The sequence below is a fragment of the Pseudopodoces humilis genome, chromosome 11, assembly GCF_049639895.1.
Source record: "Pseudopodoces humilis isolate 2021_Gansu_Grassland_sample_001 chromosome 11, ASM4963989v1, whole genome shotgun sequence".
NCBI classification, from domain to species: Eukaryota; Metazoa; Chordata; class Aves; order Passeriformes; family Paridae; genus Pseudopodoces; species Pseudopodoces humilis.
The window spans coordinates 22,636,170-22,661,995 of record NC_142210.1 but is presented as its reverse complement, the minus strand read 5'-3'; the positions used below and the strand labels follow the sequence as shown (position 1 = coordinate 22,661,995).

General features: G+C 47.8%; 1 protein-coding gene across 3 annotated transcripts; it reads right to left on the bottom strand.

Annotated features, from left to right (window-relative positions):
- Window positions 1–8,566: 8,566 nt before the first annotated feature.
- Window positions 8,567–24,434, bottom strand: SLITRK3 (SLIT and NTRK like family member 3). Of its 3 annotated transcripts, none has more exons than XM_088061235.1 (4): window positions 24,333–24,434; window positions 18,061–21,120; window positions 10,757–10,814; window positions 8,567–10,135 (listed from the first exon to the last, which is right to left on the bottom strand). In XM_088061235.1, exon 2 carries the CDS (start codon window positions 21,100–21,102, stop codon window positions 18,268–18,270), a length of 2,835 nt encoding a protein of 944 aa, XP_087917361.1. In that variant the 5' UTR covers window positions 21,103–21,120; window positions 24,333–24,434; the 3' UTR covers window positions 8,567–10,135; window positions 10,757–10,814; window positions 18,061–18,267. The 3 variants fall into 3 exon arrangements, with proteins under 3 accessions (XP_087917361.1, XP_087917359.1, XP_087917360.1); XM_088061233.1 differs by lacking the exon at window positions 24,333–24,434 and adding an exon at window positions 14,589–14,611 and having other exon boundaries at window positions 18,061–22,891; XM_088061234.1 differs by lacking the exon at window positions 24,333–24,434 and adding an exon at window positions 22,059–22,891.
- Window positions 24,435–25,826: the final 1,392 nt, after the last annotated feature.

The following is a 25,826-nucleotide window of genomic DNA, read 5'->3' as shown; positions in this document are numbered from 1 at the left end:
CTCCTGACAGTTCAGAGCTCTGCATCAAAGTCACATCTCCTGAAAATGAACATCAAAGTAACTCAGTTTGTTAGGGTGGTGTTTCAGCAAAGTCTGCAACATCTCTAGAAATTCAAATGGAATTACTGTTATCGACTTTATATTGACTGTATCACCCTTCTGATGTATAGGATGCAACCCAATGGAGAGAAGTGTTGAAGGGATTAAAAATAAATCCATTTTTAAAATAAATTAGGTTGGTTTGACTTTCCTATTGTGATATTTAAGAAAGAGTAAAACCAGCATAAGTATTTTCCTTTAAAGAAAATACAGGGTGCACAGTGTGGTTCTGAAGGCAATAAAATAAGACATGATCAGCCCTAGACAGGATTTTATTTAGGGAGACAAAACTCTCAGTCAGGGAGTTCATGTTACAATGACAAATCTCATCAGAGGCCAACGAGCAGAATTTGTGTCTCTCTGGTTATGACGAGCCAGACGATATTTTTAACAGATTTTGATCATTCTGGAGAGGAGTTCAAGACCCACAGATCTCTGGAAGTCCTGAGGACATCTCACAAATGATTGCAATGTGTCTGTTTTACATCTACTAATAGTCATGTGTATATAAATGAAATTACTGGGGTTTTTCTACAGGGCTCACATGTAAAAATGAGTGACTTTGAAGAGGTGACCTTGTTTAAAAACTGCTGCTGGTATGGTCTGGAGTTTATGTGGTTTCTTTTCCTGAATTAGGTGATTCTTACATATTTTTTTGTTGAGTTTCATCAATAACCAAGAGTTATCCATAAATCCTGGTGGAGATTCTTACCCTGAGGTCAGCAAGATTCTCTCAACTCAGATTTCTGACCTCCGAGTCACAGCCTTGGTTTGGCCATTTTTGGAACCTTGTGCTTATTTTATGATTTGAAAACCAATTTCAAACTGTAAACAGAAGCATGAGTCATTTTATAGGCACTTTCTCCAAAAGATGCTTACCCAGGGTTTTTAAATACTCACTAGTTTATGCTTCTGTTTCCTGGAGATATTTAGAGAAGTAATTATAACTGGGAAGATGCAAAGCTCCAACTTTTATTAATAATGCACAAACTCGTGACATCCAACAACTTGTACACAGTTAGAGCATCCAGATGCTCCAAAGGACTGCATAGATTTTACATTTGATATTGTTTTCTTGGAAGCTTTTATAGTCTGGATTTTCAAGTCAAGGTCAAGTCAATCAAGTTGTCTCAATTTATTGTTTGAACTCAGATAAAAATATTAACAAATGTGGGGATTTTGCATTTACTAAAATTTTATTTTTCTTCCTTATTTTGTAAATGTTTATGCATTTTTCTGTTGAATACATGCCTTGAATCACAGCATATTGTCTATTCTATCAGCTAAAATAAAACCTTCATGATGGATGCAGCATCAGGCCTTCCTCTGACTGTAATTACCCTCATTGGAATTTCTGATCACACCCAAATCCACCTCCTCTACAGAGATTTCCCAGCCCAGCAGATGGGAAAGTCTATTGAAGAACACTACATTTTCTTACAAAAGAGACAAACCCAATTGGAACCCGACTTTTTGGACTTTTAGCCTTTAAAAGACAGTGAGGAATTTGGAGGATTTTTTGCCTACATAACTTTTGGCAGCTTTTTTTGCTTTTCATCAGCAACATGCACAATGTGACACAACATGATAAAATGGTGAGGGAGTCCACCAGGAAATCATTTCAGTGCTTTTTCTGAGTGTTGCAAACTGCTTTACTGGCTGGAAAGAAACTTCTTTTATTGAAAGGATCTTTCTGTTTCCATGAATTTCTATGCAGCAGCCAGCTCCCTTTTCTGGGCTCTGTGTGTCCACAGGGATGTGCCCACACAAAGTCATGGGAGGAAGCATGCCCTGGAAAAGCAATCAGAAGAATTCTTTCCCAACCTTAGGTGGTTATTTTTCCCCAAATAAACACAAAAAGAGGCAATGCATTATGGTTTTGTTCCTCTTGTTAAAGGCTATTCTTGTGATTTTTCAGTTCAGATTTGCCTGGATAAAATATTCAAAATAAAACACATTATCCATAATCCCTTCTGGCCTAATTCCATTCCAAGTTTACTGATGATGCAAGCTGACATTCTCAGTAACTGAGGACTAAGTTTAGCCTCCAAACATGCATGTTGCACTCAGCTTGAGCAGCATTCCCTGCAGACACGGATCTGCCCTGACTCTCAGGGATGGAATCTGCTCGCTCCCAGACGAGCAGCGGCTTCCACCATGCTGGAGCAAAGCAGATCCTCCGTGGCAGCACCCCCAGGCCATGGGGCACATCCCTGTGTCCAGCCTTGTCCCCAGGCCATGGGGCACATCCCTGTGTCCAGCCTTGGGGCACATCCCTGTGTCCAGCCTTGTCCCCGTGCTGTAGCTCTGCAGGTGCCTGTGCCCTTCTCTTTAGCAGCTGAAAACCACCCAGCTGCTGCACAGATAAATCCCACAGGATGGGAAAAGGTGGGAAAGCTGATGCAGAAATATTGGCCCAAATAAAACCTGCACCTGAGGTGGGAGGTAATTTTTTTTCACCTTGATTTAATTTTAGGCTGGAAAACAGGGATTGTACATGTCTGACCATTGCACCTCAACAAAATGCAAACCCCTAAAGGCAGGCAAAAACTTAGATCCAAAAGCTTGTTCCCTGTTTATTTCCCAGTCCAGCTGGTTCGAATAGAAACCCCCACCCTCTTTCTCACCACCTCTGCTGGGGGACACTTCCCAGCATTTCTGCAGAGCCCTTGTGTCAGTGGTCCCTGCTCAAGTTCCTCCCGCTCCCTGTTCGAGTTCCCAGCTTTCACATTATGCTTTCCATATATTAATTGGTGCTTTTTTGTGCTAATAGATACAGAGATGGAGACATGAAAAAGTACAGTTTTCCCAGCTGGCTGGTGCAGAGTGAGACCTGGAGCTCCAAAATTCCAGTAACTCACCCCAGAGGCCGAGCAGCTCTGCTGTCTTTTGTTTTCCTTCTTGCAAAACATCTTTATTCCTATTTGCAGACTAAAAGTGACGAGCTATTGACTGCAAAAAAGCCAGTGGCTGGAATAGTAAATAAATCTTGCCTGCCACAGTGCTGCCTCCGCAGTGAGAAACTCGAGCTGACACGTCTCTCGTTACTCCGTGTTGTTTCCTGGATAATTTATGACTCTCCATTGCATGTGTTTGGAGTTGTAAATGTGATCTGCAGCTGCAGCTGACATCAGGCATGCAAAGGACAGCTCCCAATAATGCTGTTAGTCCTTTATGGGCAGAGTTACAGTAAATAACACTTAATGTGAAATATGTAGAGCCATAATAAATATGACAGTGGCTAAGGTTGCTTCTGCTGAGGATGTTGGCAAGGAAGGGAAGGAGCTGCATCAAGGACAGGGTCCACAGGTTCTTTGCAGACTCCTCCCTAAAACACTACAAGAAATCTGTTTTGATACTTCTGTTACAACAAATTCCAAAAGCTCTGTCTGGATAAAAGAATATCTGGTCTTCAGTCCATTGAGGCAGCTCCAGGTGCTCCGAGGAAATGGATCCAATGGGATGTGGATGTTTCTCATGCACTGCTAAATAGGAATTCAATGTCTCTATCCATGGCAGTCTTTCACCAGGTTCTGAGACTGGTCTCAGCATCCTCCCTGTCTGCTTAAAGCCAAACAGGAGCACTAAAAAACAGCCTGATTTTTTTTATGGTAGGGTGTTCTTGTGGATGAAAATCTGTGGGGTACCAGCCACTGTAGGTTTCTGAACTGGAGAAACCACTGGAGAAACAGCTTTTGTTATTTCCCTTCTTGTACTGCTGACCGTGATCAATTTTCACTCTTAAAGCTGAACTAAAATGCTGCTTTTTAATTTCAGGAAACCATTGTAGGTAAAATCTGCTTTAAATTACACTCACCTGAACCTATAGAAACTCAAGGGCTGATCTTGCAGTTTCTGATATTAGGAAGAAATTCTTTATTCAGAGGGTGCTGAGGCCCTGGCACAGTTTCCTAGGAAATGCACTGGCTATCAGCTACATGGCTCCACAGTTTGGGACTTCCTGAATGCTGGAGTTCTCCTTCTTCCTCACAGGGTGCTGCAAAGTTAAGAATTGGAAACCAGCCCAAAACACAAGCAGTTTCAGAATCAAACATCAATTCATCTCCAGAAGTTCATCTCCCTGTTTGGGCTGTCTCCAACCAACTCACCAAGGCTCCGGGAAACTTGGAAAACACAGAGAATCTTAATTTAAATTTTTTCTCCTGCTCTGATTAAGCTGTGAAAAGAAACAGGCATATGTAAAGAGATCCACCCACTCCAGGCACATTAATTACAGGGACTGAAAGTCAGCCAATAATGAAGGTAAGACAGAAATTCAGTGCATTAACAACCGAACAATGGCCATTGTTCTCTGGTTTACCCACAGCTGCAGGTGTGTACAGCACAGCCTTTGTCATCCCGGGGGCTAATTTGAGCATTCTGACATTGCCAGTGAGAATTCCTTTATCCATGAACATCGTGCTGCCAGCCCTGTCCCAGGCACACACAGAGTTGCAGCCTCTCTGCACATTTTTTGTTTCACGCACAAATAAACAGATGAAAACCTGTTTGCTTGTCCTTCTTCAAGGTCCATTGGGTTATTCAGGACGAGGGTTGTGGCACAGAAGCTAAAATAAATATAAATTAGGCCATTGAGACCATTCTCCTCATATTGCAGTGACATTTTTCTGTGGAAAAAAAAGAGGATGTGTAAAAGGGTCAAACTTCAGAAAAGAAATCTTATTTCTGGTGTCAAGGACCTGCCCATACACAGCTGAATGCTACAGCGACAGCTAAAAACACACATTTGGCCTCTTTCTCCATTCTCTCCATAATTAATAATTCAATTTTACAGTTACTTCATTAATTTGATTATACATAGAACAACTTTTGGGTGTGGTGTTGCCTGTCACTGAAAAAAAAAAAGGAATTGCAATTTATCTCTGGGTTCTCCTGTTCTCAGTTACTCATCTGCTACAAATATTGCTTTTAGTAATGACAAGGTGGCAGCAACAAAGATCATGAACTCAGTCATAGTTTGCATTTGGATTAATGCAATACCAGAAGTGAGAAAATTATTGGATATTAATTCCAAAGGATTAAGCATTCCCAAGTCCCTGTTGATTACACCCACATTTCTGGCAGTGGAAACAAAACCCAGAGGTTTTTTTTTTGAATTTTAAGCCCTTTGTCACCAATATTTGAATTATTCTTCCCTTCAATACTTCATTCCTTTATTTATCCTTAAGATCAGAGAATCCCAGGATGGTTTGGGTTTGGAGGGACCTTCAAGCCCATCCAGTGCCACCCCTGCCATGGCAGGGACACCTCCCGCTGTCCCAGGCTGCTCCCAGCCCTGTCCAGCCTGGCCTTGGACACTGCCAGGGATACAACATTTATTTATCCCTTAAAGCAATCAATTACTGAAGTTTAAGATGTGTAATATCTTGTTAAAAAACATTTTTGAGTCCAAAACCCAAAACCTTTTTGTGCCTGAGAAGTTTGGTTTTTTTCCACGGTATCATTTTTTCCCTACAGACACAAACCAAAGCACATAAAAGTTTGGTAATAAAAGAGAAAAAAAAGTGAATTGCTCTTTCTATGAGTAGAAAGGTTTGTTAAAAAGATACTTTCTTCTAAATTAGTATTATTTTCAGAAAGCTTCTCTATGCTTCAAAAGAGAGTTTCCTTCAGATGAAAAATGTGGAGTTTTCCTTAAGATGAAAACAATGTTGAAAAGGTTTTTGTTTGAAGTTACATTCAAGGAGTCAAATATTTTTCAGCTACCAAATAATCATAAAAAAATCAGCCTGAGGATTTTGTTTTCCAATTAAAAGCAGACATTTTTCAATGGAGAATTTTTGAAGATGAAAAATCTTCAGCAACTTAATCATGGCCTTAAGTGTTCAGAAGTTAATCCTAAAACATTTCTAGCCAGATCTGTCAGTGATTTATTACCATAGAGCAGTATTTTGCTGTATTAATAATTATTTTGATATTAATAATGGAATTTCTTGTTTATTTAATTTGAACTTAATTCCTAAAATCCCTTCCTATGGAAAGAAATACCAATAACAAACTTTCCATTTTTTTGTATATATGCAAAGTTTCATTAAATAGAGGATCTGGACATTTAATAACACACATTATACTCATAATATTTTTATGAGAAAAGGAAATTTGGAACAGGAGTTTAATTCCAGTTAAACTCTAATTAATTTGAAATATCTCAGTGCTTAGGTACAACACAATCCCCCGAAGCTCCAGGTAGGGTGAGTGTGTGGGAGAGGCCAACCCCTGGGAATGTTTTGCTCTCCTCCAGACACAAACCTCTTAAGATCCCTTTGCTTTCCCATTTGCTACTTTGGGAACAAATTGTATCTCATCAAAGCTGGATGAGTCTGCACCAAAAAGATTCACAGAGGGAAGAGGAGGGAAGTATTTTGTCACAGAAAAAATTAAGAGTTGTGTCTTATACTCCAGATGGGATCTTGGTTATCAATACCTGCTTATTTATTAATAAAATGTGTTATATAGCTTTATCCTTATTGTTACTGTGAAATATCTTTATTTGGTTTATTTTTGGTAAGGGGAGATTTCCTTAGAGTTTTTTTTTCCAGCACACAAGGACAGGAGCAGCTTTTAGGTGGGTGTAGAAGCTCGTGCAGAGGTTGAACAGGAGCCTGAAAACCCCTTGTGAATTAACAGCCTGTCCAGGGGCCTGGGGACACTTCTGCCACCAAAAGCCATCCCACAGCAGTGACTTCTTTACATTCCCATGGGTGAAAGGCAGAAAAATGCCTCTGACAGAGTGAGGCAGCCCAAGAACTTTGCTGGCTGAAGCCAGCTCACACGAGCTGAGAGGTTGGGCAGGTTCATGTGAATTATTTCAAGAAATGCTAATGGCTGTTTAGAAAGCTCCAGCAGCAACATCTGGTGTCACGAGACAGCACATCAGCACGGGGACAGCAGCACTGCTGTGCTGGGAGCACTGGAGCTCCAAGGATTTCCACCAAGCACCTACAGGCTTTGGGTCACGGCATTTCGCTGGCTGTCCATCTCAAGCATCCATTTGGTTTGTAACTCCAATCCTAAAATCCAGTGTTCCCTTCCCAAATATAAAGTGGCATGGAAAAGTCAGCTTTCCAGAGGCAGGGGGGGTTTGTTTCTTTAGAGCAGCAGTGGTAGGAGCTCAAGTTCATTTTAGATGAAATTCATTCTTCGAGGAGGAGATTTCTGCAGAGTGCAAGGAGGTTTGCAGAGCTCATCACTGCCCTGCTGGCCTCAGCCTGTGGGTTCCTGTGCTGCTCCCCTGAGGACGTGGTCATCCAGGCACCTTGAACAGTGACACCAGAAAAGCTGCTTTCCCCAAGACTCTGAGCAAAGCAGAAGCTCTCTGAGCTTTGTGGTTCACTCTGCTCAAAAGAAAACAGCCATGGGAGGACGATGTTCCTGTGTGTGCCCCAGAGACGCTGCACTCAAGTGCTTAGGCTGACATTAGGCCTGCATGAGTTAATTAAAAAATAATCTTTTTTTTCTTCTCCTCTTCTGGTTGTCTCCAGTCAGGCAAATATGCTGAAATCACAAAACCAGCAAAGGGATTGCTTTAACTAGGAGACAGGGTATGAATTCAGCATATTTTCTGCATAGAAATATGACATTTGTATGGAAATGACCCATTTTCTTGAACAGGCAGCTATACATCACAGAAGTTTCACTGGAACGTTTATGCAAAAGAGATTGGGAAGCACTTTCCCATAAAGTGCTGATTTCCCCCAGATGAAATAATAAGGCAAAGCACAATCCAGAAGCTCAAGAGAAACATTTCACTCAGTGTCATATGTTCTGGGTATTTGTTTTGATTTCCATGATGATTTGGTGTTTGTCTGTCTGTATTCTCCCCTAAAAGAAGGGAAGAGCTTAGGAAGGAATAATCCATTCTCCCTTTTTTCTTTCCTAATCACATCCCAGCTTCCATGGGAGATGGGAGAAGGGCAGCAGGACATCTCCACCCTGCTCCAAAGACCAGGACAGCCTGGAATGGTCAGGGAGGAGGCACAAGGGGGTTTTTCTGCAGGACCTGACTCTGCCACAGGGAGCCAAAATCCCTGTGACAAATCCAAGCTCCCGTGACCTACATTTCTTGGAATATTTGCACAATGCATGTGGCAATTCAGCAATCAGCCTGCACTCCGGGCACACAGCTCAAGGAATGCTGAGGGATCAGTACTTTGCAGCTTTTCCTTTCAAATGCAGAGTGTTACTGTCTGGTATTCCAGGGGCTGAGCAGCTTCTGGCTTCGCTCGGGGCCAAACTCAGAGTAAGGATCAGCAGCAAAAAATCAAAACCAACACCAACTCCAACACATCCACAGAAAAGTGCTATAACCATAGAATACATAACTAGTAAATCATTTTTAGGCTACTTTTATTACAAAATTACAATTTGAATTAATAGTTGCACAACTACAAGATTGTTTTTATGCCAGTGCTGAATGAAACGCTCTGACCTCGTTCAACCCCACCGAAGTCAAGTGCAAAGTTCACCCTGGTATGAATGAGAAATTCTTTGAGCTTCTCATGAATTAAGGTATAGCTTGTTCTGATGATGAATTGAAATTATTTAAAATCAATTAGAACAGAAAAGACACATCCCAAACTAGATGTTCACTGAGCTCAGATTCTTGATTTACAGCCCAACATCCTGACCCTAAATGGAAATCCATACATCACTGAGGCAACATAATCAGACTTCAGATAACTTACTTTAGAGCAGGAAATTATTTTTTCAAGCCAATAGCTGGGAAATTAACAGCAACCAGAGTAATCATCAGTGCAGATATTTCACCATCAAAACTCTGAGAGCATAGCAGAGGTTTCCAATTCACAGCTAACAACACTCTCCTTTGCCTATAAAACCAGCCCTGAGTCATTTTGGCCACCACTTTATTACACAAATGTGGAACAGCTCTGGAGCAATTCATGATTTACTGGAAGTCCTCTGGAAGAGTGAAAACCTTCCAGGCTTGTGCTCAGCCACTAGGCACCACTCCTTTCTAAAGAGAAAATTTAAGACATTTGTGCCAATATGACGTTAATGAAAGCAGCTTCTTTTTTGGGGGGGTGTTACAGAAAAGGACACGCTGTGGAAATGTGATTTCCCTTAGCTGCATGACTATTTATATAGAGAAATAGAAATTCATATAAATGTATACATTTCTATAGATACACATTTTGTACACTGTAGGCATATACATACATACATATATACACAGGGTGTTATATACACATCCAGATTTGTATATACATATATATAAATATATATACACACACAAATGCACACACAGCTTGCTTTGGAGCCAGCTAGAGTTATAAATTCTCCCTCCCCCACAGAGCCAAGATGATCTGAGCTGCCTCTGTTCAACACCCCACGGTTGCCTCTCCAGCCCGAATTAAATATAATCCTCATTATTCTGCCTCTCTGGTGCCTGAGAAACTTGGCAACCTCTCTGGGTGACTCGAGATGCAGCAATTCCTCCTGCCTTGCCTCTCCTAACCTATTCTAGGAGATGCAATATGCTGCTAAGATTAAGTGTCCAAAATGCTAATATGTCTGAGAAGTGCCTCCACTGACCTACATCGGGAATGTAGGTCGGAAAGGAGCTATTTTTAACCAAAATGCCCACATTTTAATTACAGTCCAAAGCAAGCCACATTCCTGAATCTCCCAGCAGTTTGCAAAGATTGAATTTTACACTTCAATAGTGTAATTATAGGTACAGACTTAGATATACACACAGTATATACAGCACATACTCAGCGTTTCCGTGACACACGAGGCACTCACTCCTGCTCGGAGTTGACAGCAACTAATTTTAGGAGCATCTCCTCCTTCTCCCTGATGCGTACCTGTTAGAGATCCTTCTTATCAGGACTTTGTGCTCTGAAGGCTTGGACAGACTCTGGTTGGCTCGGAGGGGCTGGCAAAGGCCTGTGACACCACCACAGGTGTGTCAACACCAACCTGGCGAGGCTGCCAGCAAGCTGAGGGCACTCCAGGCGGGGCAGAGGGAAGTCTCGAGGTGCAATACACCACTCTACAGAAAAACCCAAGAGAGAACCGTGTTTGCAGTTGGTCTCCACTCCAAACACAAACAGAGGGGTCAGGGTGTGTCCTCAGCCCAAGGAGGATCTGTGCATGCAGACAGGAAAGAGCAGTTTTGGGAATGCCAGTGACCTGAGAGAGCTTGGGCCAAAGGCAGAAAAACAGGGTCTGGGGGCTACTTGTGACCTGCTCTGAAGCAAGAATTTCCTGTAGTTATTGGCTGTCTCTAAGGCAGTGAGAGGCACTTGACTTTCAGGTGCTGTTCTCACTGTCAGCCTTGGCAAAATTCCCACTTGTCACAGCGTAACCATTGCCATTCCTTCCATCATCAGCCTCCCTGGCTGCAGTGCCACAGCCCCCCACTGCTAACAGCAGGAATACATATATAGAAATATATATATATATATATATGTTTATCTACCTACATAAATTAGATCCATCCACAAGTCTTATTGGTTCAAAACAGAAAGGGAGAACTGAGCATGGACTGAACAATTAGTCTCTGCTTTAATCAGTGCCTTAACTCCTCCTCAGGACCCCTCAGGGCTGTGACTTGCCCTTTCTTTGAAGAAAACACTGACATCAACTGGATCTAAAAAAGACTTTTACTTGCCATATTTCTTTGCTTGCCAATACTATCCACTTTCCAAAGCAGCCAGGTTTTTGGGTCACTGCAAGAAAACATAACAGAAGTGATGCCACAGGAAATGTCTCTGATTAAGAAGAATGCATTTAGCTACAGGTTTATTGCAGCAGTGCTTTGGGGACAACTGATCAGTCCTGCCCTTTGCAAGGCAGTTTAACGGCACCAGAGAGACTTGGATGTGTTCCCTAAAAAAAGACAAACTTAACTGACCAACATCCATTACCAATGGCTAATTTTTGTAAAAGCTCATGTTTCACCAAAGCACCACAAGTTTTCTCAGTGCTCCCAGTGCAGGGAGGTACCTCCAGTGGTGCAGGACCCCAAGGACTGGATTTCTCAGGTGGAGCAGCTTAGCTGGTCCCATCCAACCCTGAAATCTCACTCATGGGAATTCCCAGCATCTCCCTTTGAGTCAGACCGTGCTGGGCACTCTCAGGACACAGCAGAGTGAAGATATTTCACCTCTGAGAGGCAATTCCTACGCTCTCTGGAGCAGAGCTCCTTCACTTTCCAAAGAAAATAAGTACAAGAATTCAATTTAAAGTCCTATTAAAAGCACAGTTTGATGAGAATTTTCACACTGCAATGTTTCCCTCTCTCTGGTCATACCAGTGATAAAATCAAACTGAACAATCACAGAGCAAAAAAAAACCAAAAAAACTCACAAACCATTAGTTAACTTTGATTTGCAAAGTCAAAACCTCCAAAGTTCAATGACAGACTTTGGTTCAAGGGTTATTCAGATACTGGACATATTATATTATATATATATATATATATATATTTAAACACATAAAATGGTTTAGAGACAAAGTACAAACCCAAAGTTTTATGTATCTTTCTATAAAACTTAGTTTAGGACAGTTACTGTTGGGACTGACTTAGTTTTAAACAAGTACAGCCTGAAAAAATGATCAACAAATACATTCCTGTAATTCTTTAGGGTGTAAACCAGCTACTGTCTCTGGAAAAGCAAGAGAAAGCAAGAAAAAATGCATAAAACCTCCATAAGCAGTATATTAATGCTACTGTAATATTTAGGGAATGTCATTAACTTCAGATAAGGTCCCTGTAGTTATCCTGTAGGATAAAAATAAGTCCCTGTAAGTCCTGTAGGATAAAAAGTAAGTAAATCTCTGTAAGTATCCTGTAGGATGAAATAGTCCCAAACTTTTCTTCAGCTTTTGTTTTGGTTGTTTAATTGGTTTTTAGAGTATCTGCTACAGGAGTCCCTCCTCAGGAATGGTGCCAGGTGCCACCACCACCAGCAGCGATGGCAGTGCCACCAGAAGCAGCAGCACAAAGTCTTTCCCATTCCAAAAGTGATTTATCACAATTCAGGAATTCCTGCTTGGAATCATTTGAGCCCTACTGCAAAATCTGATCACTGCAGAGAACCTCCCTCCCTGGCACTGTGCTCCAAGGACAAGCCAAATTGCTGTGCCACGTGCCATGGGCAGGATATTTCTCCACAGGCAGTGGCATTCGTTGGAATTCCCAAGTACAGAGAGAGTCAGTCCTTGGCTAACCTGAAACATCTCTTCAGAATTCATAGAATATATATGATATTCTTGAGAGATTTAGAAAATTCCAGTGGAAAAATAAAGGCATTAGAAAAAGTAAATGAACATTAAAGATTCAGGATAGGACATAGGACTTGGTCATGAATATTTTGTATTTGCTCTGCCCTCTGTTAGTATCTGCTCTTTTTAAGGCACCCAACAGCTGAGTGTTGCACGTCCACACCTCTAAATAATGCCTAAAAATAACCCCACACTTCAGATCAACACTCTTAACATTCAAAAATATCAGGACTGAGGCACCATCCACCCTACAGAGACCTCCCAGCATGAATGTGGGATAGGGCATTCCTACAGCTCTGCTCTTTGAGCCTTTTCCTCTCATTTTCCCACAAAAATTATCCACCTGACACCATCCTGAAAAACATCACAATACTGACTAATTTAGCAGAGAAAATGCCACCACAGGGAAGTGTTTCCAAATGCTTCCACGGGGATCCAAAATAACCTACAAGTGTCACCCCAGCAGTCTCCTGGGGAACTCTGTGTGCATCAATGTTCTCATAGAAATCCCCCAAACTGCCCCAACAACCTGAACAAAAATGAGATAATGACAGAATTTTACAACTGGGAAACCACAAGGATCAAAGAAAAGTCATTTTAAAGAAGTTGTAGAAAGCATAATTGTCAGTGACTGCCAATCATAGAAATACAGAATGCCCTGGGTTGGAAGGGACCTTCATATTCTTGGTCTCAAAGAAAAATATAATACTAATAAAGTATTTCCAAATAATTTGTAATTGTTACATGAATAATCTTCTTGGCTAGTTGGTCACCAATTACATTAGAACAAAACTAATTTGTCTTTAAAATCAAAAGCCTTAAAGACTGGTCAGTTAACTTGTGAGTGAGGTCAATCAGAGAATTACTGAATTGATGGCAAACCCATTTTCTCTGTACCATTACTCATTTTAATCTGCAACAGTCCCATGGAGTACTTGTCTCAAAATACTTGAATCCACTTAATAGATGTAATTTTCTGAGATCAGATTTTGCTCTTCATTCAAGTCTGTTGACTAGAACTGAGCATAATGTGGTATTTCAACATTGGCTTCCAAGGGAGCAGAACTGGGCCTCCATTCCATTCCCACTCCAGTGTTCCAAGCACATTCCAATTTTTCCACTGCTCAATCAAATCAGAAATATTTCAAGAACGGGAAAAAAAAATAAATTATGCATTTCCACTCACACCAGAATTAAAAAATAGGAATTTTTATACAAAGAGTTGTTGTGAGCTACATCCTGGATCAATCTGCATTTCTTCCATGGAGAAAAACTGTGTTGTACTGTGTACAACATAAATACATAATTGTGTACACATAAATATATACATACATAAATTCACTGAGAAACTCAGCTACAGACTGAAAACCAAGCCTTGGAAAAACTCAGAAAATAGGAATATGCAGCACACCACAGCCTGATTTCCGAGTGTCCATAAATCCACGTTGTAAAAGCAAGTGCCTTTGGAAGAAGGGCGATCCTGGAACAAGTTCACTCCGGAGTGGCTGGAGCGCTGCCAGGAGTCACACCCGTGGTTGAATAATGTCCTGAGCAATGAACTCCCACACTTAAGGCCAAATTCTACTCGCTGTTCTTCACGTGAACACTCCTGTTAAACCTAAACCCGAACCATCACATCTTTTTCGTGTGAAGTGGGTACTTGAAGCAAGTGGAAGCAGAGCAGAGCTCATCAAGTGCTGCTGGCACACCCAAGCGCTTCAGAAGAACAGCCTCACATTTTGGAGAGACCTTCCCCTCCTGGTGCTCTCAAAGTTCTCAGGGAGAACACAAGTTGGAAAAACCCACACATTTCTAGCTTAAAACCAAATCAGAATGTGCTGCCGCACCCAAAGGTGGTTTTGTCTGGAAAGGTCTCTGACAAAATCCAGAGCTGCCACAGCTTAAATCAAGTTCACTGAATCTCCTAAGAAATTAGTTTCTCACTCTCCAATAACACTCTAACCAGAGCAGTAGGCAACAGGCTTTTCAAAATTCAGATTATTACTCATACCATAACATTTAACATCTTTCTGTCACTGTTGATACACTCAAGAGATCAACGAAGCCATTTCCAAACAAATTTTGTAACCTAGGGTACAATGTGATGGTGACATCAATGACAACATCCAGAAAATACAAAAAGCACCAAAAATTGAGCACCAGGATCATCCTTTCCATTTCCCTGTGTGCAGTTGTTGGCTGTGACTGGGGCTTACCTGGCCTTGCTGTTCTTTTCCACCTGTAGGAAGAATTTCAATGGTCAGTGAGGGAATAAACCAAACACCTCCTGAAGGTTTTACTACCACAGGCTGGTGGCACCAGGTACTTGTACAACCATGAAATCAAGCTAAAAACATATTTATTTCACATAGCATCCCATCAAGCAGCTCTAATGCAACTGCAGATCATTTGACTTTGAGTCCTTTCCAGTAACATTAATGCTACCAATGCTACTGCTGATAAAGACAAAATTATCATTAATACTCCCTATTAATTAGGAGGAGCCCGGGCTGGAGTCACCCAGTACAGGTCAGAGATGATGGATCCACTTTTGGTTCCTGAAGTGGAAAGGAATGCTGCTACCCACTCAGCCTCAGCTCAACACAATGAAAAAGCAAAATGAAAGTCATCAAAACACCCTTTAGACATCACACTTAAGACATTATCAACACCTACAGAGCAAACCATCCCCAAATTATCTCAGTACACAAGGGAAAGGAAGTTTCCTATGCAAGGAAAGAAAAATAACTCAATGTAAGCCAAAAATTATCTCTTTTAATACAAAATTCCATTCTCATAGAACAAATTTATTTCCACTGAATAAATAGATCTGCTCACCGTCCACAGGCGAGATTACTGCCTATAGTAAGGATGAAATTCTCTTGCCTTTCTGCAGTTTGATTAAAATATAAACATTAATTGCAACCGGCTTTACTCTATTGGATACAAGTATGAACACTTGGGGCTTTGAGGACATTGCCAAATGTATACAGCACCACTCTCACTGGGGGTTGTACTATAACCTGATTTATACAGCTCCACGCATCACTTGCATGTAGGCTTATCAATGTAATTATTACAATTATGATAAGAAGGATCTGGCCTTTGCACTTGCATGTTTAATACTCTTAGCATGTTCATGCTCTTCCACTATCTATTAAAAACCCAGCAAAACAAACAAATGAGCAAACCCCAACAGGTCAGAGCTGAAGGCAGCAGTGAGGAAACACAACCTCAAAAATGGGAATTCCAATGTGTCATGTTTTTACTGATGGCATGGAGGGCGATGCCAGATTTACAGAGGTTCAGAGCTGTCCCTCCATCTCCAGACATACGCAGCTGCCACCAAGGCTGGGGGAACGATTCTCCAAGAGAAAAAGCTCACCGATCCTGGCTGGAGCTGGAAATAGCGACATTGTTGGGAGAACAAGTATTTATGGGTTTATCTCTGTTAAAACACATTGTGCGGGGTGAAGCCAAGCTGCTCCCCGAGGAAGGAGGGCAGGTGCTGGGGAGGGCGACCTTGGGAGTGCCACCCTTTGCCAGGAGGTGACAGAGCCCGCTCCCCTCGGGACAGCAGCGCTCCGAGCAGCCCCTTTGGAGCTCTGCTGGGGGAATAACCTCAATTCACCTGCATAAAGCACCCTGACAAATGGATACTTTGGGTATCTGGACCAGCCCCACCGTCTGAAGGAGCTCAGGGCAGCGCCTAGGGCACGCAGGCGCCCGGCTCTGAGGGCTGCCCTTGGCGGCCCCACCCGCCCGGGATAAGGCGCCCGCGGGTACATTCGGCGGGGCGGACGGGGGCAGGGAGCGGCGTCGGGAGCGGCTGCAGGCCGGGATCGTATCCAGGATCGAGTCCAGGATCGGGCTCGGGATCAATCCCGGGATCAATCGGGATCAATCCCTGGATAGGGTCCGGGATCGGGCCCGGCCGCTCCGGCCCCGCCGCCGCCTCAGCGCTGGGGCTGTGGCGCCACCTGGCGGCCGCGCGGGGCCGCGCTCCGAGCCCGGCCTGGGACCCGCGGGGACACAACAGCGGCGGGGACAGCGCGGGGACAAGGGGACAATGAGGGGACAAGGGGACAATGAGGGGACAAGGGGACACCGCCGGGACAAGGGGACACCGCCGGCGACAAGACACCAACGTGGACAAGATACCAACCGGGACCCGCCCGGGCAGGGAAATCCCAGGGTCTTTGGTCTGGCTCCGGGTGCAGCGGGAGCGGGAGAAGGGCGGAGCGGCCGCGGGGATGCTTTGCTTTGCTTTCCCCGATCGCATCCCCCCATTCCAAACTGGGAATGCGGTTTAAATCCCCGCTCCGGAGCTCTCTGAGTGCTCACCCCGCTGCCAGCACCGGCAACATCCCCGCGATGCCTGCCAGTGCCGCCGGCAGGCCGGGAACCAGCGCTCCGGAGGGATGCGCTCCCAAATTTCCCGATATTTTTAACTGTCAGGACAGTGCGGCAGGGATGCAGATCGCAAATCGGATTTGTGACGGTCTCGGGTGGTATCTTGGCAAGAGACGCTGTACAGGGTTTTTTTTTTTTCTCTGTTAACATCACAGTGCATCGAACTGTTATTAATAAAATCGCGTTCAAGGTTATGGGGGGAAGGAAATCTCTGTGGGGGAAGCTGAAGTTTCAGGTTCAAGCTTTGTATTCCTATATATATATATATATTTGGGGATTTATATATATATATATATCTATCTATATATCTGCATTTTTTTTCAAAACGTTTTATTAGGAAAGCTATACCAGACGCATCACTGTACAATGATTAAACATTACCTTTACAATTTATATTCACTTGAAATTACAGAATAAATATATGCACATTGTTGTACCTTTGTGTGTGTGTGCGTGTGTGCGTGTATGGGTGCATGAGAGAGAAAACATTAAAAGTGCTTCCTACAAAGCTGTTAGTGAGAGGTGCCCATTAGCTTTTGCTTTTTTTCCTTTTTTTTTTTCTTTTTCTCTGTATATTTGCATGGCGCTTTTATTAGGAAAGTGCGGATGTCCTCCAAAAAACCATGGCGTCATGACGAAGTGTCACTGAGCATCCCCTAGGTGTGTGCGCCACGTGGTGACATCCTTTGGGCTGCTCGGCTCCGGGTGCCTCCCCCCGGCCCCCGGGATTCCCCCCGCGACCCCCGAGCGCCCCTGGAGAGGCTGGGCTGGCGGGGGGTGCGCGGAGGGTGAGGGTGAGGAGTGTGCGTGCGAGGGAGGGAGAGAGACAAGAGTGAGACATTCGAGCAAGACCCTCCCCTCCCTTCCCTCTTGCAGTTTCCAGGCATGCAGCAAACTGCGCTCGTTTGCTTCTTTGCATTATTTTTTTTTTTTCTCTTTTAAATAAATGTACAGAATCTGTGCCATGATGGGCAAGAGGAAAGCAAGCCAGAAAATGCCATCTTCCCTCCCCCTCCCCTCCAAGGGAAAATATCAAGGAAGTTTACTGACAACGAAAAAAAAAAACAAAAAAGAAAAAAAAAGAGGAAAAAAGCAAAAACAAAAACAGCCAACGAACAAAACAAACAACAAGAATAAAGAAAATAAAAGGGGAAATAAAAAAGAGAGAAAGAGACACACATAGAATTTACTTAATCAGGATCAATACAAAGATCCCCCATAATAATAATATAATAATAATAATAATAATAATATAATATAATAATAATAATATACCTTTAGACATGGCACAGTCAAAGTCTCAGTTTCAGTATAAAAAATAATGATTGATTAACATCTGCTGGCAAAAGTCTGCGAAGGCACTTCGTCGATTACTGATCTGAGAAGGGCCCTGCCCCGCAGCGCGCACATCTGGCGGGGCAGAGCGCACAGCTGTATCCTCTGCTCGCGGGCAGCGGGGCCGGGCGGGCGGCGGGGCGGCGGTCAGAACCGGTACGTGGTCTTCTCCAGGACTTCGAGGTAATCCGGCTTGGTTTGGAGTTTGGCCCTTAACTCGAGGTATTCGCTTGTGGGGGTTTGGTGGTCCGGGAAGCCCTTGCCGGCCGCGAAGAGCAGGGTCTCCTTCAGCCTGGCGTCCTGCTGCAGGTCCGGGTATTGCATGCCGGGGGGGTGGACGTGCAGTTCCTTCAGCTTGGGCACGGTGCCGTACAGGCAGTCCACGAAGCCCACGGCGCAGGGCGGCGGGCGGTCGCGGTCCCGCGGGGCTCCCCCCGCCGCCGCCGCCGCCCCGAGCGCGCCCGCCGCCAGCCCTCCGCCCGCGGGGTGCTGGGGGTGCACGGCCACGATGGTGTTGAGCTGCGAGCTGGACACGGCCAGGCTCCACTCCTGTTCCTTCTCCAGCAAGGTGCGGTAGCTGCTGCCCGGCTCCGGGGCGGCGGCGGGGGCGGCGGGGGGAGCGGAGCCGCGCTCGCCGCCGCCCCCCAGCAGCTCGGCCGCCTCGCCGCCGCCGCCCGCAGCCTCCTCCTCCTCCCGCGGCTTGTAGATGGGGTTGTTGCACATCTGGGTCACCGGGTGCGGGATGTAGTCGTAGACGTGGCCCGCCGGGGGCGCCTTCTCCGGGGACCGCTCCCCGGGGCCCCCCCCGCCGCCGCCCCCTCCGCCGCCGCCGCCGCCGCCCTCGGGGAAGAGGCGGGGGCAGCGCAGCGGCACCGAGCCCAGGTCCGCCGCCTCCGCCCGCGGGCCGCGGAACGGCAGCTTCCGCCGCCGGCGGCGCAGCACGAAGGCGAAGAGCCCGGCGGCCACCAGCACGGCGGAGAAGAAGAGGACGAGGAGGCTGAGGATGAGCACGGAGAGCGGCACGGCCGCGGCCGCGGCGGCCGGGGGCAGCTCGTAGGCGGCCGCGCCGGTGGCGGCGGGCGGCGGCGGGGCGGCGGCGGGGGGCGAGGCGGCGGCGGCGGCGGCGGCGGGGCGCAGGGCGGCGGGGCACAGCGCGGCCAGCTCCAGCGAGCGCAGGTCGCGGCGGGCCAGCGGCTCCGGGCTGGCGCACAGCACCTCGCCCACCACGCTGACGGAGCTGAGCGCCTCCAGCCACTGCTTCAGCGGCACCAGCTCGCAGGTGCAGTCCCAGGGGTTGAGCTTCAGGTCGATCTGCACGATGGCGTGCAGGTGCTCCAGCACCCCGGCCACCGGCAGCGCCAGGAAGTGGTTGTTGCGCAGGTTGAGGCGCGCCAGGGAGGTGCCGGCGAAGGCGTCGGTGGGCAGCGTGCGGAGCAGGTTGTCGTTGAGGAAGAGGAGCTTCAGGTTGGGCATGAGGCTGAAGGCCGCCGGCTGGATTTCCCTGATCAGGTTGTACTCGAAGTACAGGTAATGCAAACTCTGCAGGCCCCGGAACATGCCCGGGGTGAGCCGCTCGATGTCGTTCCCGTTCAGGTACAGGCTCTTGAGGTTCGGCAGGTTGATGAACGCCCCGTCCTGCACGTAGGAGATCCGATTGTTCCCCAGGTGTAAGAGATCCAAGGAGGAAAAATTCCAGAAATCGGAGCGGTAGATCTTCTGGATCAAATTCCCGCTCAGGTACAGCTTCTTGGCGTTCAAGGGCCTGGGCAGGAGCTCGGAGATGTTGTGGAACCCCCGCTCCTTGCAGTTGACGGTCAGGCCCAGGTCGTTGATGTGCAAACTGCAAGAGCAGCCGGTGGGGCAGATGATGGGGATGGGGGGCCGGGTCTGGTAGGCAGCCACGGGCGGTTGGTTGGGCCCGGGGTACAGGCCACGGGGGGTCGGGGGAGGCCGGGGTGCCCGGGGCTGCTTGGTGGGCTTGGGCTGCTTGTTGGACGTTTTGTACTCAACAGAGGAAGCGGTGAAATGGAAGGAGGACAGCATGGAGGAAGGCTTCGTAGGCCACGCGTTCTCCTTGCTGGAGGACAGCTGAGGGATGCCCAGGCTGGCTTCCACCTCGGAGTCGGACAGCATGGGGCAGAGCTTGCTTCTTTTGATTTCCCGCAGGTCCTTCCCGTGGAAGTGGAAGGGCGTCTCGCAGGTGATGTCCCCCACCAGAGCAGTGTAGGGGATGCGCTCCAGCCAGCTCTTGAGCTGCACGATCTCGCACGTACAGTTCCACGGGTTCTCCTCCAGCTGGATCTCCATCAGGCTCCTGCCAATGTGGTCCAACATCCCGCGGTACGACAGGACTTTGAGGCGGTTCCCCCGCAAGTCCAAGTGGGTTAAGGACACGGACTTAAATAAATTGGTGGGAAGCATGGGGATAAGATTGTCATTTAGGATCAGGACCCTCAATTTACTTAGGTTTCGAAATGCCCCGCTTTCAATCCGTTTAATGACATTGTAATCTGCCTGCAGATATTCCAGACTTTCCAAACCCAGGAAAGTGTCGTTCCTGAAAATGTCCAATTTGTTTTCGTGCAAATACAACCTCTTCAGAACTCGGAGCCCGTTAAAAGCCCCCGTCTGAATGTCCTGCAGTGCATTGTTCCCAAGGTTAATAGATACAGCGTTGTTCAAGTGAAGAAAACTGTTGGTGTACAATTTCCTCATGGAATTCCTCTGCAGATAAAGTTTAAAAGGTCTCGACCACGACTCTGTTATCTGACTAATATTTATAAATCCCTTGTTGTCACAATGTATATGGAAAAGGCTCTCCTTCACTTCACAGTAACATGGATCAAAGCAGGGCTCATCCAGTTCCTCCGAGTCCTCTATCAAGGGAATAGGTGTAGTCCATGCTAGAGCAATTGTGCTTAGAAGAATTATCCACAACATCCTTCCTTTATGAAGCGTCTCTGCCGTGGAAGGTTTCATCATTTGTTGATGTTTACAAAACTGCAACGGGAAGAGAAACACAGATTTCAGTATTTCTGCCCCGTCCCTCTCCTTTTCCTAAGCCCCTACCTGCTGGACTCATGTCGGGCTCCTGGAAAGTTCAGCAATTGTTGGGCAGACGTTCCCAACCAACTCCAGGGGTGTCGGCTGGGCGAGCCTTGCCCTGATTTATACTCCAGAGATGTTAGACGGCTCCATCACGCGATAGCAGCCTGCCTTGCTCCCCTCCCCATGGTAAATGCCACCTATAAAGGGGACAGCACATGCAGCCCCACACAGCACCACGAGCACACCGAACGTGTTGCGTCTCTCCACGTTTCCCAGGCGTCGGAACCGCCCGGATCTCATCCCCGGGTGCGATTTTAGCCCAGGAGCCATCACAGCCTGCCTCCACTCCGGGGTGGGGGGGAAACACACCAAGTGTGGGCAGATTTCTCCGGTGTCGCACCACATCCTTCATCCATGCAAACTCCCAAAGTTATTGAACCTCCACCCTCGAATCTCCCTCCCTCCCGGCTCGATACGTTCCACACGCGAGTTCCAGGGAATGTGCGGGGTTTGCTGATGTCCCTGGCAGAACGGTTCCCCCCAGAAATCCCCACAGTGTCTTTACCGGAGCAAATGGTTAACGACCCTGACTGGGAAGGAAATCTTCCCTTCGCAAATGCACCGGTGAATTAATGCAACTGGTATATTATCAGATAAATACACACCACATATTAGTCATTTTAGCTGATTAAAGCATTTAGAGATGATTAATCTTTCTAAAGCACATGCCCATGCGATCAGCAGATCTAAAGGGAAGTGACAGCTGAAGAGGCACCTAGGATTGAAACGCTCAGCCTGCCTTGGATTAGGGCATTTTGTGCCCCCTGGACCAAGCAGGAGACCCGGTTAAAAAGCTGAAAGTGGAAGAAAAAAAATACCTTGACACTTACCAGCCGATAAATTCTCTATCCTACTACACACGATTCCGAATGAAGACACCATTCTTCTCCAATCAGATGAAAATAATACTGCCCTAATGAGATGCAGCTCCTTCAACATATGGTTTCACCCTTCCTTTCACCAGATATTTTAAATGTATGGGCACAGGGAAACGCTAAGGATGGGAATAATAGCGGTGGTGATGCAGCCTTCCTTGAATCCCTGAAATGCCCATTAGAATGATTCGGAGCGATCATTGCTTTTAGTCTCAATCTCCCAATAAAAAGGTCCTTTTTGCCTTCCTCGTGTAAGAACTAGAAAAAATTGCCCCCCATCCGCAAACTTAAGAGCAGAAAGATGCATTTAGGGGAGAGAAATGCCGGAGGAACAGGAATCCTTAGGATCAACTTGCAAATGAAACCCTCCCCTGTGGGAAAGAGGAGATGGTTGAAAGCACGAAAAGAGAAATACCCTCTGCAATTAAAACCAGCATCTAATTGGGGAGAAGGGAGAGAGACGAGAGCTATATTGCAGTATCAATCTCTCTGTCTCCTTTGCAAAATATTAGCCACTTAAGTTCTTTCTCTTCTGCAAGGGCTGTAATAAAAATAAAAAAATAAATAAAGAGGATTATTATATCTTCTTTTTGGAAGAGGGGGGTGTCTTTGACCCTAGGCGGAAACAAAAGGATCCAGAAAGGTTGTACTTACCGGTTTGCAGGAGAGATTTTAGCACATCTTTAGCAAAAAAAAAAAAAAAAAAATTATAAAAAAAAAGGCGAAAGAAAGGAAGGGGGTAAAAAAAAAGAAAGCTCGAGTTTAAAGATTGCTGGTTTCTCTCTGCCTCTCCCTCTCTGTGGCTCTCTCTCCCTCTCTCTCTACTCCTGCTGAAGCTGAGGCAAAAGGAAAAAAAAAAAAAAAAAAGGAGGAAAAAAAAAAGAAAAAAAAAAAAAAAAAAAGAAGCAAGCCTGAAACGTGCTGGGAATGCAATGAGCCCCTCAATGATCTTCTTTAGGATGCAGAGCTGCTGTTTGGCACACTCAATGGAGGAGGGAGGAGAGGGGCTGCTGCAGGCTCCAGCGCCGCCGCCGCCTTCTCCGGGCAGCAGCGGCAGCGCGGAGCGGGCGCTGGGGCGCGGCGGGCGCGGGTGCGCGGCGTGCGCGGGGTGCGGGGCGGTGTGTGCGTGTGTGTGTGTGTGTGTGTGTGTGTGTGTGTGTGTGTGTGCACTGTGTGTGCTGTGTGTGTCTGTGTGTGTGTGTGTCTGTGTGTGTGTGTGCGCGCTGCCGCTCCTGCCCTGGATCAGGCTCCTCCACGTCATGAAAATCAGCTTCAAGAAGGGGAACAAACGGAGGGGGCGCGCTCGGCTCCAGGTCGGGGGCGCGCATTTGGGAAGCCCTGACTACACATTTTTTTTTTTTCCCTTGCCTTTTTTTTTTTTTCTTCTTTTTTTTTTTTTTTTTTTTTTTTTTAAAGAGGGATGGAGGGGGCTGGTTGGCGGAGAGGAAGGGAAGTGGGAAACGAGCAGATGGGGGGAGGAAAAAACCTGAGAAGAATCAGAGAGGAAAAAAGCCGCCGGGATGGGGCAGAATTTGCACCCACCCCGCCCTCCCCTAAATAAAAAAAAAAAAAAAAAAAAAAAGGAAAGAAAAAAAGGAGGGAAAAAAAGGGAACAAAAAGCCCAAGTCTGGAGGAAATCAAAGCTGCTCTGACTGCGAGTGCCAGCCGAGGGCTGCGGCGAGGAGCAGCCCGGGGGTCCCGCTCCGGCCGCCCCGCTGCCCCCGCACCCACCGGCTCCTCCGCTCGGTGTGCCCGCCCGTCCCGCGGCCGCTCCCGCCCTGAGCCTCGCCGGGATCCCGCAGCTTCCCGCAGAGCCCAACACCTCGGGGAGACACCCGGCACCTCCCGCATCCTCCCGGCGTGTGCGCGGAGGCGGAGGGGCCGCGCCCGCCTTGCCCCGGAGCCGCCGCAGGTAACGGGATCCGCGGAGGGGCCGCGGCGGGAGGGCTGCGGGGGAAAGTTGGTGGATGAGATGCGCCGGGGGGCTCCGGGGGCTGCGGGCTCTGCCTGCCCCGGGGCTCGGCCAGCCGGGAGGGAAGGGCTGCGGACAGGGCAGGAGGGGAGCCCCGCGCCGCTTCGCGCATCCCCGCTGTCCGCACCCGCGCACCTCCCCGCGCATCCCTGCGCGCATCTCCGCGGAACTCCCGGGGCGTCCCGCACCCCTCGCTCGGCGCCGAGCCCGAATCCCCCTCCCGCACCCCGCGGGGGCTCGGCCGGGAGACACTTAACTGGAACCGCGGCTCGCTAGCAGAAAGTTGCGGGGCAGAGGCGCGGGAGCGGGCGGGAGGTGCCGGGGGCTCCGCGGGGTCCCGCCGCCCCGGGGCCGCTCTGCGCGGCCAGGGGCGCAGCCTCCGCGCCCGCGGACACGCACCATCTTCCCCCGGCTGCCGAGCTCTCCTCCGCCGGTGCAATATGGACGCACCGCTCCCTCCTAATTAAATTGCTGCATCATTCATTTTCTGACGCGGGAGCGACATGGGGTACGGCAGGCTCCGTGCACTGACACCCCCCGTTCGGAACGGGGGGGGAGGCGGGGAAAAAGGGAGAAAGGGGGAATCACAACAGTTTGTTCTCGCAACAAGCTCGCACGGCGGGTTTGGCAGCGACTCGGGAAAGCGAGCTAGACCCCGCTGGGTTTGGGGGGCAGCCCCCCCGTCCCCACGGATGCCGCCCGTGGGGCAGGGTCGGGGTGCGCGGAGGGAGCCCTGACCTTGCAACTTTCCCAAATGCCCCCGAATATCGCTCGTTTTCCTTGCCTGGGCTCCTGCCGTCGGGTCGTGCAGGGGGGCTGGCAGGGGGAGGGAGGGGGGGATGGCCCTGGAATGGGGAGCGGGGAGCGCTGCGGGGATGGACGGACATCCCGGCGGGTCCCCCCGCAGGCAGGGCCGGCCCCGCCACACATGGACACCCCTGTGCCCCCTGCCCCGCTGTGACACGGGACTGTCCCGGGGATGCCCCGGGGGAGGAGGAGGAGGAGGAGGATGGCCCCGTACCTCCCTTTCCATCCTTAATGCCCCCGCAGTTTCCCAGGGGGCTGAGGAGACTCAGATGGACAGAGAGGCTGCTCTCCCGGGGTTTGGCCAGGCCGTGTCCCCTTGTCCCCTCAGCCAGGAGGCAGAAGTCACCGCGGGCCATCCCATCCCCTGCATCTCCCTCCAGCCCCAGCAGCTCCCGGCCTTTGTGTCCCTGCTCCGCACGCTGGGGACAGGACCGCTGTGAGTGTGAGTGGCAGCAGCTCCAGCGAAGGGTACGGCTGATGTAACCAAGATTAGGACGTCACTCGGTTATTAATGGTAATTATTATTATTGGCAAGCGAGCTATCTCCTTGCCGAAGCCCATCCCGGAGCTGCGGGGATGCTGTCAGCAGGGTGGGAGCTGGCAGGTGCCCTTCGGCTGCCTCTTGCCAGCCTCAGTTGTCATCTCTGAAACGCACCTTTCCCCCCTGACAGCCTTGAGAGAATAAGGGAGGGAGAGCCAACTTAGAGGTGGATACTTGGGTAGTTATTGTACCTTGCAGAAATAACCTTACAAGGTTCTGTTTCCACCAGAGGAGAGCGTTCCCCCGCTGCAGTCACTGCTCAGCAGGCACCGAGTGCTCCAGGCAGCCTGCAGTGGGAACCATCCCCTTCCCTTCCTTTCCCAGCAGAAGTGGCAATGCTGGAGAGAAAAGAGGGGGTTTTCTCCTAAAGCTCGCCCTGACTGTCCAGAAAGAAATACTCCAA

Coding starts and splice junctions, on each gene's coding strand:
- SLITRK3 (XM_088061235.1), bottom strand. CDS start 21,102: ATGATGAAACCTTCCACGGCAGAGACGCTTCATAAAGGAAGGATGTTG.